Raw genomic sequence first — 11,678 nt, forward strand, 5'->3', positions numbered from 1 at the left:
TACGATGACATGCATCAACCATGTCAGCGAGCCTGACCATCTGCGTAATGAAGAACGTAATAGAAGAGGCTCGATGACGAGCTGATGAAATTTATGACTACTTTGAAGATGTGGAGCAGACAGGATGATGGGGTGTTTGCTACCTTTGCTCATTTTCTCGTTGATCCAGTCAAGAATTCCTTGTTCCGCTGTCAAAGTAAGCCGCCATTTTGGTTTGAGATTGTTTCGCTTGCAAGCGGCTGAAAGTTAGCGCACTGTTGTAAGGCGAATCGCTGTACATCGCTTACAAGCGATTGGCGCTTTGCAACGCACCCCCGGATTAAACAATGGTTGCGTGCGGTAAATAGGCCACAAGGTGTTGCGTTTGTGCTGTCACAACCGGGTATTAAATCTAAAGTGGTTCATACCATGTAATCGGTAATATTATGCAATGCTATGCCCCATTTTCACGAAAACGTGCATATTATTTTATGTTCATCTTCTTAATGAGGCATTTTATAAAACGCCACAGTTGAATATGAATATGCGTGGGAAGGAGAGTTTTTTATTATATTAGTTCATTTGACGTATTTGTCACAAAATGCAGCCGAAATGTTTGTTTTAAGACCCTGTGATGTCAGAAAAATGTATTGACTTCAGGAAGAGACTAGAGTAGCCCATTAGTATAACACATCAACATCTGAATTGAAGTGTAGCGTCCCTTGGTCACATCTAAATCCGCTAGTCGCATTTTCAAAACCAAGGTTTTCTTAGCATCTTGGGTTTCACCAAATATCGGTAACGCTGGAGTACAAGTTGGCAGGCCGTGATATATCTGAGATATTGTTCAAAGCGGCATCATACCCATTCACTCACTCATATCAGTAAAACGCGTTTCCAAACTGATACGCGTGTCTCCAGAACACACCATTGTTAACTGAGAGCCGGTCGAAGTGCAATAAACAAAACGCAGGCATGAGACAACAACGTCGTTGCAACAGCTGTAAGGCGAGCATACATGGACTGTGCGAGTGAATATGGGAAATACTTCCACGAGGATAACAGGATATCGTGTCTCCATGAGGCTTGGAGGTGGGTGTTTTGGTGTTGTTTATAAAATGAAAAGCAAGACCGACGCCAAAGCATATGCACTTAAAGAAATCTACCGAGGCAAAAGCCCCAACGGCTTGGACTCCTTACACAGGGAGGTTAACATCCACGAACAGCTGCCATACCATAGAAATATCGTCAGATTCATTGAATGTTTCAAACGTGAGTTCAAACTCTATATCGTGTTGGAATTTTGTTCCCTTGGAACATTGAATGACTACATCATAAGGAACGACGTGTCTGATCAGACACTCCTGTATTTTATGTTTGACACAGCGAGAGGCCTGCAGCACATCCACCGATATAATATAGTTCACCGTGACATTAAACCAGATAACGTGTTGCTATCGCCTGGCAAGTTTGGAATTCCAACATGCAAGATTTGTGACTTCGGTTTGGCCAGGTATTGTGAGAAGGGTGGTGTGGTTGGACAACGATGTGATAACGATCCCCCAGCATCAGATGACGGACCAATGATGTACATGGCACCAGAGGTCACGTCTGGATTATATACTTTAGCTTGTGACATATTTTCACTTGGCATGTTGTATTTCGTAATGTACTCGCGTCACGTGACAGAGTTCAAAGGGCGGAAAGTCCTCGAACCCCACGCTCACGGATATCCTATGTTCACAGCCCCAGATAGCATTGTTGAAACTGAGATCAAGCGATATATACGAGGTCAACTTAACCGAGATTTGGTTATCTCGATGTTGAAGAAAACGCCTAGCGATCGGTACACTATTTGCACTGTGTTGGAGAAGCTTTATGAATTATTTGCATGTGCAATATCTTCCGACAAAGACGATAACACCACGTGCCGTATTTCAAATGGACATATTCAGTAGACTAACATCCCAGCAGCTGTGACACGGTTTATATGTATATCAGGTGAAATAAAAACACAGCATGACACACTCAAAGATTGATTAGCGGGTTTCAATTTAGCATGAGTGATCGATCGTATACCTGTATGCATGTATTCTTTCCGGGCCTTCCCATATTTAACTTAAATGGGAATTGTGTTTGAGCACATGGATCCATATATATTACATAACCGGTCGTGTATTTGTCATGTTTGTGAGCATATTTCATATGGACAGTATGAAGCATATGGTAGCATATGTATGGGCATATGGTTAAATACTTTTCTCATATGTACTCATGTCAGTAAGACCCGATACCGGATACAATATCTTCCTGGATGTAAGTGTTTGTTTTTGTAATTGGTGTCTCCGTGTGTATTTTCTTAATGGACGAACATCCCCCTTGGTTTTAGAATAACATACATCGTGTGTAGTTAATGTGGTACTACGGCCAGGGAAGTTGGTTGAGATCGGAAAGGGAATCAGGTGTGAGAGCGGGATGTCTGGATGTGTACACGTGGAGGAAGAGTTAGACATAAACAGTTGTAGTAGACATAACCATGTCGGCAGTTAGGGTACGTCAGTGTGTTGATATAACGGTACACACATACTGCCTGGAACCGCTTCCGTGGTGTATATGTATAATATGTGGAGTGTCTGCTCGGAGAGCGGAATGTCGGTGGTTCGATTCCCTGGGTACGTCATACCAAAATACGCTAAAAGATTATACTTGTTGTTACCCTACGCGGTGCTCGGCATTAAGGAGATTGAACAGGGACTGGCGAATCGGGGTCAGTATAATTAGTGTCTGAGTGCTGTGTCCATCTTAAACTGCAGCATGGTATCTCAGTGGGCTGGCACTATAAAATCAATGCGGATCAATACGAGCAGTCACGCATACACTATAACCTAAAGTAAAATAATGATTATCTTAAACGCAACATACAACATGTCACCTCACCTCACATAATGACTGGTGTGTCTAACACAAAGATACTGTTTCAATACCTCACTTGACTACGAATACTCCCGTGCCAAATAGGAGTACTGTCAATTAATGATGACGAAATTGTACATCAATACTCCTATTGGTATGTCCATTAAGAACAAAATGTTAGCCTCCTCAAAATCCAAGATGCATGAAAAGCATTTATCTATTTGTGTCAGACATTCATAGCATAATTCGCACTCACTCACTCCATGCCTGCACACATGAGACATGTTTTCCTTATGTATCACATGACGACAAATTACACAAATTCGGATGGTATAATGTCTAAAACAATCTCTGCAGCACTTTAAACAGTTATAACGATGCAACATGTTACCATAGCCCGTTGGGCTTTGTCTTCATTGTTAAAGAAATTACAGTGGCAAGTTATATCATTCGACCGTAGATAATCCAAAGCTAATGCAAAGTACAAACATGAACATATTTGACCACTTATTATTGACCTGCAGCTAGACCCCGTCTCATTTGACGTGTTCCATGTAATCATACATGGCTCAAGGGTTCAAATGTCCTTGTACACAGAGGTTTTGTTTTTAGTTTAAAGCTGTAACTACATCACGGCGGCCTGAAAATGATCTGATGTGGATCAGACAAACCAGTGACTGACATTATGAACAACGTCTCGGGTAGTCGGGGTACGATGCCACCCAATCTGCCAAATGACCCAGCATATCCACCCGATCTATACAGGGACCTTTTTCGACAAGCATGTGATGCTTGGAACAACCTGTTCTAACCCTGACTACCCACGGGCTCTTTGTGTATCCATAGTACATATACCGACGAGTTTGGTTTCAAATGAACTTACAGATACCGAGACGACAATCGATTTTTTTTAATGACTGTCCTTAGTTGTGCCCCTTAACCATGCCAGGATCCGATGAATTCCCGATGATGATCATAGGTTTCATTTGGTAGTACCATATACGTGCTCATGCGTGACGATCTGTGATGATTTGGTCTTTCCTCCCGCATGAAGCTGTCACGCCGTAATGTTAACTGAAATTCTGTACAGCATGGTGCTCAACCCAATTCACTCACTCACTCACTTAAACTCGCACTGAACACGTATTCCTGACAATCTCCCGTAGGCCCTTTATATACAGTGAAGGACAACATAACAACAATCTACTTTAAAATAAATTATAAACACTGTCCATATAGTTAGTGAACTAGTTAAACACACATCATTATTTACGGGTATCAAATCAGTCGCAGTTTACCTCAGGGACATGTCACACATAAGTATGAACACATGTGTACACGGACATGGGAATCTTGTCAGTGTGTTAACGTGTGAATAAGGGTATCACGTCAGTCGCAGTTTACCCCAGGGACATGTTACACATAAGTATGAACACATACGTGTACACGGACATGGGAATCTTGTCAGTGTGTTAACGTGTGAATAAGGGTATCACATCAGTCGCAGTTTACCTCAGGGACATGTTACACATAAGTATGAACACATGTGTACACGGACATGGGAAGCTTGTCAGTGTGTTAACGTGTGAATAAGGGTATCACATCAGTCGCAGTTTACCTCAGGGACATGTTACACATAAGTATGAACACATACGTGTACACGGACATGGGAAGCTTGTCAGTGTGTTAACGTGTGCAACATAGAATGCATGCCGCTGATGAAGAAGCTTATCTTTGAAAGGCATTTAGGAGTGATACACATAAGGATGAGAATTTATGGATGTCAGCGTCTTTATCATAAGGAACACAATGTTTCGGAGTATATACTTATTCATTCATCATGTGAATGATGAAGGAGTAAGTATATACTCCGAAGCGTTGTGTTCCTTACAATTAAAAAGTTGACATCCATAAATATCTTCCTAAAAATATGTATCTTCTCTCGCTTTTAAAACGTATCTTATCTGATACTGACTATACACCTACACAATATACAATGCGTTGACGTTTACAACATGGAAATAAGGTAATGAGGAGTACATTTGAAGACGTAGCATATCTATTGGGTACAATAATGCTTAACTTATCTTATCTTGTTTATTAAACTTATCTTCATCATACAGTATATACACCACAAGACTTTATTAATACCTTGGAATGTGTTTCTGCACTCACTTTTATTTATTTTCAAAGAACATTTCTATTGTCGGAATATTGAGATTAAGTGGGTGAATCTGCTAGTGTGCCGCAGTCAGTTGTACTAGTATTCAAGATGGTATCCAGTATGTCAATACACACTCAGAACTGACACAGGCCAACCAGGGTTGATATAGGTATTTACAGCATGAGCTGTCTGGGTTCTTTGACACACATTCAGCCAGGTCACACATTCTTCATTCCTGTTATTGGTATTCACTGATGGGATGGCTGGAATACTGCGGACATTGGCCCCCCTGACTCTCTCACGCAATGCAGTTTATAGCAGAAGTGTATCGTTGTGAAAGCTATAACATATTTTATGGGCGATTTGGGTGTAATTTAGATTGGCGTGTCGTGTATGGGTAGTCTCCCTTTCAACGTCACCAGTACATATACTACACTAACCTGTTATAAAATCTCTAAATCTCAAAATATCAACTCTAATAATTTTAACATATTTCACTATTTTTTACAGTTGTGACAATGCCGAGCTAGGAACACATAATCTGGTCAATACTGCCTGCATATCATAGCGATAACAGTTCTGGACCAAACCGGCTCAATACAGTACATAATGGTAATGTGTCTTTACCGGTTTATTTGTACCGGCACAGGATTATCATGTTTTATTGCGTTAATACTACATGCTATTTAATCGTTACCGACCCAAAGCTGGTTTGGCAGTACCGATGTACTGATACTGTTTACTGGCAATGTGAATAGAAAGTTCATCGAGGCGTTATTGATTCTCTGCAAATGAGATACTACTGGTTTGTTTATGCAGGCCATGCAAAGGCTCCGATGCCGGGATTGTATTGCTTCAGTACCAAAGGAAGTGCAGTTTCAATGTATTGGGCGAAAATTTGATCAGAGGATCCTGTAAAGATACTTAAGTAAATATGCCTGACATTGATCACCATTTTTGTTTCTTGAAGACTGCCACACGAGGATTGAGTGATAAATTCTGAGCCTCACATACACGGAATTGCGTAATAGTGATATCTTTACATGATCATTACATGATTTCATACAGGCATATCCACAAAAACTTGAGTCTATTGAGCAAATTGTTTCGCTGTGACAAGTCAGTAAAATAAACAGGGGTCTGTGACCTTTTGAAAATGAATAAACTTTAGGAACGTAGAATGATCGAGGTCTTGTCGAAAAAGGGCCCAACACCATAAGCCAACCATGAACATATATGAGTACAACACTAGGGAAGAATGCCCCTACCTATGCCACCGAAAAGTGAGTGAGTATGGTTTTACGCAGCTTGTAGAAATATTCCAGAAATATCACGGCGGGAGAAACCAGAAATGGGCTTTACACATTGTACTAATGTCGGGAATTTGAACCCGGGTCTTCGGCGTGACCAGCGAACGCTTTAACCACTAGGCTACCCGACCGCGCCCCCACCGTAATGAGGTAGTCAGCAGAGTGTAAGCCTGGTAGGGAGAGCCGTGAAAACAACCCCGTTCAGGGAGTCCTACCCCGTCACCAACACCAGAAATGATCAAGAGAATCCACAAAATGATAATGACCGCCCGGCGAATGAGTTCAAACAACAATCAAAACTGAGACAATTAAGAGGTGAAATTAAGACGTGGGAAGCTGCGAAAAGGTGCGCTTTTCCTTCACAAAAATGCGCCAGTGCACAAATTAGTCTTTGCCATGGCTACAATCCATGAGTGTAGCTTTGAACTCCTTGAACCATCCTTATTTTCCAGAGCTGGCTCCGTCAGACTGCCATCTGTTGCCAGCTCTAGCTGGAGCCCATTTCGACTCGAATGATGATAACTGTAGGAGATCCTTTTAGGGATAACTATAAAGATAGTTTGACCCAATGACCGTTCATCCTTAATCGCGAAACTATTTGTTTACGTATAACAGCACGGTGTAGAGGATGGGGCGGCTGTGAGGAGAGCGGAAGGCCTGTGGTTCGATCCCCTGTCAACGTAGTACCAAAAGATGTTTCTGATGTTGCACGGCTGGGCTAAATCAAGGACTGGTCAGTTCGGAGTCAGCATAATGAGTCAGAGCATGCTATCCATGTTAACCTGCAATATGGTGTCTCGGTAGGCAAGCACAGTAAAACCGACCTAATACAGGTCTAGTACAAGCAACCACACATATGCGTGCATGCACAGAGCTACATGCATATGAGAAATAATCTTCAACGCGAAATTGAAACCCTATTTCGCTTCGTCACATCTGTATTTCGGGGGGGGGGGGGGGGGGGGGGGGGGAATTGTTTGTTGGTCTTGGTTGTAGAATGTTTTAGAGGTGATGGTACAGAGACTATTTTCCCGAAGATGAAACACCTGGTATTTCACAATGATTCTTAGGCTGATCATGAGCCTCACCCAGCTTTTCGCAATAGTCCAGTTGCAATACGGAAGGGAAATGGACTTTCGATATTTTACCCATGTGGAGAATAGAAGTCTTTGCTCTGGCTGGACGAGCGAACACTTTAACCACTAGGTTACCGCGCTTGTTTGGGTTTAGGATTACGACAGGATCGAGTACGACAAACCTTGGGATTTAACGTTATAATCTTTAAAATACGTTGAAAACATATATTTACTCTAAAGTTGATATCTTAGGTCAGTCTGGATAGCATATATCGGTGTCCAGGATAGCCGATGTAGGTATTAATGGCTGACGGAGTAGTCTATTTGGGTGTTTATAGCAGGCGGCGGTGGTGTTCGGGGTAGGCGGGGTAGGCTATGGAAGCATTTTGGTTAGGTGGGTAGTAGGACATGGCGGTGTTAAGAATAAAGTTGAAGCCTATGGTAGTGTTTAGGGTAGGCAGGGCAACCTATCGCGATGTTTAGGGCAGGTGGGTTAGCATTTGGTTGTGTTTGTGGCTGGTATGCTCCTTGGTTTCACCAAAGTGGTAAACGTAGATTCGGGCTTTCTCCCACACCAAGCTGGCACGGACCTATATTGCTGAAACTCGTTCACTATATTCTTTTCAAACTTACAGCCAGTCAGCATGTTTAATAAAAGCGAATATATAAACTAATACATGTTTAAAGAACACCTGCTGACTTGAAAACAGTTATGCCTTTTGAAAATATGTGCTTACGTATTTTATATATTCCTGAGAGTACAGGGAGTACAGGGTCGGGGCCCTGAAAATGCCCAATGTAGATCATTCTCTTTCGAAATCTTGTGTAAGATCTTGTTAGCCATAGAACGAGTCACAGCACGTAAGGACATGTACCTGGACATTCTTCCTGAAGTGATTCTGTGCTCTCACTGCTTGGTTCAATGATAACACACGGATCAGCCCATGCCTTGCACCGCACTACAAACAACCAAGTCAGTTCCTGGAACTGCGACAGTTTTCTTCACAAAAACTTTAATTCACCAAATATGACAACAAATTTGAATGCAAATCAACAAAATGAAAAGGTGCACAAACAATCCACCAATATCCTCAAATATAATATCTGAGTTAGCAGAAGACACTTCTGTAAACGTAAAACAAGACGCCTTCTAACAAGACTGCCCCTCTAGTCTCAATGGTAATGGCTCGTAATCAGGATTCATTTAAGTGGCACATAAATATAACGTTTTGGAATAGAAGGTAAATACTCCTCCCTAACAACAGCAGACTTTGGTAGCTGAACACCACAAACATACTCATTCTCGGTGATTAATGACATTAAAAATACGCTGGGACGATATGCTCGATAGCTATATATAGAATACTATACGAGTGGATTGTTTAGGTATCTGACGTGCGAACTATTCAGGAGTTTCATAAAATTAGTATTTTTATTTATTACTTGTTCAAATTTGAGTGTCTTGTGTGAAAAGGCAGACATATACACGACCCACAGTATAATACAACTGAGATTAACAGAACAATACTTCAAACACATCCTTGCTCAGCTCCTACATGGAGGATATATTTCGTCCTCCTCCTTCGTTACTCACTGGTGCTAAATGGCTTCAAGTGTAGAATCAGAGGTGCCGTTTTCCCTTGAACAGATTTGAGTAGTACTTAACCCATCTCTTCATTTGCTTGCCTCTGTCACGGATCGTTTTGCCCTTGCGGATGTCAAGGGCACCGTCTTGTTTTGAGTTGGACCGATTCTCTCTTGGTGCTGCCGTACACACCTTGGATGATCCCATCATTAGTGGATAATTGAATGCCCTGACAGACATGCAACAAGCTTCCGACGCTTTTGGGGGATCAGGCTTGTTTCATGTAATTCGACAGTTACAGATGGTGAACCTTCGTGATTGGCCTCACATGAATTCTTGGGGCTGTTACTTATTGCTGCTGCTTATTTTACCTATCGTATTGCTTTTACGAGTATTTACTTAAAACAGTGTGTTTCAATACAAAGTTATTGATTATTCATTGATCTTGTGTGGTTATCTTCTGATTTCACAATTTAGTTCTGTTGGTACCGATTTCTGGGTTAAGCTTTGTGTTTCAATTTTGACATCACGTCACACCACTTGGACCTTGTTTCCATCATATAATCACAGTCGTGTGGTTGTATATAGTTCAAACAGTTAAGAAGTCTGACAAATGCTGCATTCAACACCCACTGTTCTTAATACTGTATTTATCAGTATCATAGTATTACTAATATCTCTTAAGCGCGAACACATGACTGCGTCTCTCCTATATAGGCATTATTCCTCTGAATATATGTTATTAAATGTATTTATAAATATGTCAGCATTATTTATTAATCCGCATGTTTATTTAGCGCGTGTGTGTGTGCATGCGTACGTGTGTGTTTGTTTCGTGTTTCATATTGCGAATTAAACCATGTAATCCCAAAGACCTCGGTGTTTCCTGCATAATTGGAAGGATGTGTGCCCGAAGAATTTCATCCATGTCATTATAACATTGTGCAATTACATTCCACAGAACGTGCACCAAATTTGTTCTACCAGTGTCGGAGATGGATGCCCACATCATCACACAACCACCACCAAATCTGTCCACTTCCTGTATACAGTTTCGGGCACAATGTTCCTCGCGACGCCCGTAGACACGATCATTCGCACGGCCAAGCATAAAACATGACTCGTCACTAAACGCAGTTTGATTGCAGTTGTTGCCATACTCTGTGACCATGATATCATTGACGTCGCAGCCGACGATGCAGGCCCGTCAAACTGACACCTGGAACTGGTCGTCCAGCGAGAATACCTTCAGCGCGTAAACGGTAACACACTGCCAGGGCTGATATCGAACGCAATCCCGGTATTGTCGTAGTTGTTGATGTGGCTGTGGTGATTCTTCCACGTACGTGACGTAGCCGTATGAATGTGTCCTTCGCTCTAGGAGTGATACGTGGTCGACTTGATCTTGGAATATCACGTATTGTCCACAGTCTTGTTATGGTGCTTGGTGCTACGTAATGAAACCTGACTATAGCTGAAACCGATTCTCCTGTTTGCAGTTACCCGATGGCGTTGTTGCCTTGCGCATGTTTTTGCTGTTCACTATGATGGAATGCAAAACCCAACGTTTTCATCGCCCAACAATTGATGTTGCACGTCGCTAGGCAGAATAGTGTGGCCTCGTTTCGAAGCTTTTATCATATATTTGCATGGTGTATTATAAAAGTTATACAAAAGAAATAAAAAATTATCTTCGACCAAAGTCGTCCATGTCATTTTTCCTCACACATTAAGTTGACATATGATGCTTTAGCACGTGAAGTTTGAACCCAGCCATTGTACAAAAGTAGTGGGTATCATTTAAGTTCGACATGGCAGTCAGACTAGTATTTGTATAAATCATTTCAAGATGACAATTCATACATTGTAACTGATAAGGTAGATTTGAGTTAACTATTATTTGTATAGTGGGAATATTTGAAATATGTCTACATAGTCGTCACATCAAGTAATAACGTCATATTGTTGATAGTCATTGTGGAGACATAAATGGAAGTATAATTAATGCGAACGACAACTCGCATTTTCGCATTTAATTCACGCTTGCGTTAATTTCAAGATTTACAGTATATGGTTCGCATACATATTTAATAAGTTATAAATTCATGGTACGTGTTAGATAATTCATTGTTCTGTATTCCGTTGATATTTGCGATATAATGAACGATGAATAAGGTAGACTAGTCGTGATTTCGCCCCTTAGCTCAGAATTGTAGTTTTATCACAGTATGTTAATCTGTCCAAGGTAAGCCCAAAGTAATACATGCCTTAGATTTTGTGAAACCCTCGGGCACGGGTGTGGTACTGACAAACGAAGGAGCATAATGAGGGTGAATCATTAATGCATAATCATTGATTTGTCGCATGCATAGGCATCCCAACATATTGTGTTCACGGCACCTTAGGTAGCTGGTTCACCCTTGCCCAATATCTTTAGGAAAAGCTGAGTCACAGCCTATTCTGTATTGTGTAACAAATCACCTTCATTATGCGCCCGGCATAATTTCGCTGAAAGGCTTGTACCATTCGTCTACTTCTGCTTACTCGGCTAGGACTTACTATTGAGGGTCGTGTTGTTTGACAAACCACATACCATTACTTTCCTATAAATACCGACTGTACAGCTGCATGACTACTATATGTTCCACATA

At 41.4% G+C, this 11,678-nt stretch overlaps 1 protein-coding gene across 1 annotated transcript; it reads left to right on the forward strand.

Annotated features, from left to right (window-relative positions):
* Positions 1 to 932: 932 nt before the first annotated feature.
* LOC139474539 (serine/threonine-protein kinase pdik1l-A-like) lies at positions 933 to 2,182 on the forward strand. The gene has a single exon (XM_071257595.1). It carries the CDS (start codon positions 1,017 to 1,019, stop codon positions 1,935 to 1,937), a length of 921 nt encoding a protein of 306 aa, XP_071113696.1. The 5' UTR covers positions 933 to 1,016; the 3' UTR covers positions 1,938 to 2,182.
* The last annotated feature ends 9,496 nt before the right edge of the window (positions 2,183 to 11,678 follow it).

This window comes from Haliotis cracherodii, unplaced genomic scaffold (genome assembly GCF_022045235.1).
Source record: "Haliotis cracherodii isolate W230 unplaced genomic scaffold, xgHalCrac1.p SCAF_3, whole genome shotgun sequence".
NCBI lineage: Eukaryota > Metazoa > Mollusca > Gastropoda > Lepetellida > Haliotidae > Haliotis > Haliotis cracherodii.

Coding starts and splice junctions, on each gene's coding strand:
- LOC139474539 (XM_071257595.1), top strand. CDS start 1,017: ATGGGAAATACTTCCACGAGGATAACAGGATATCGTGTCTCCATGAGG.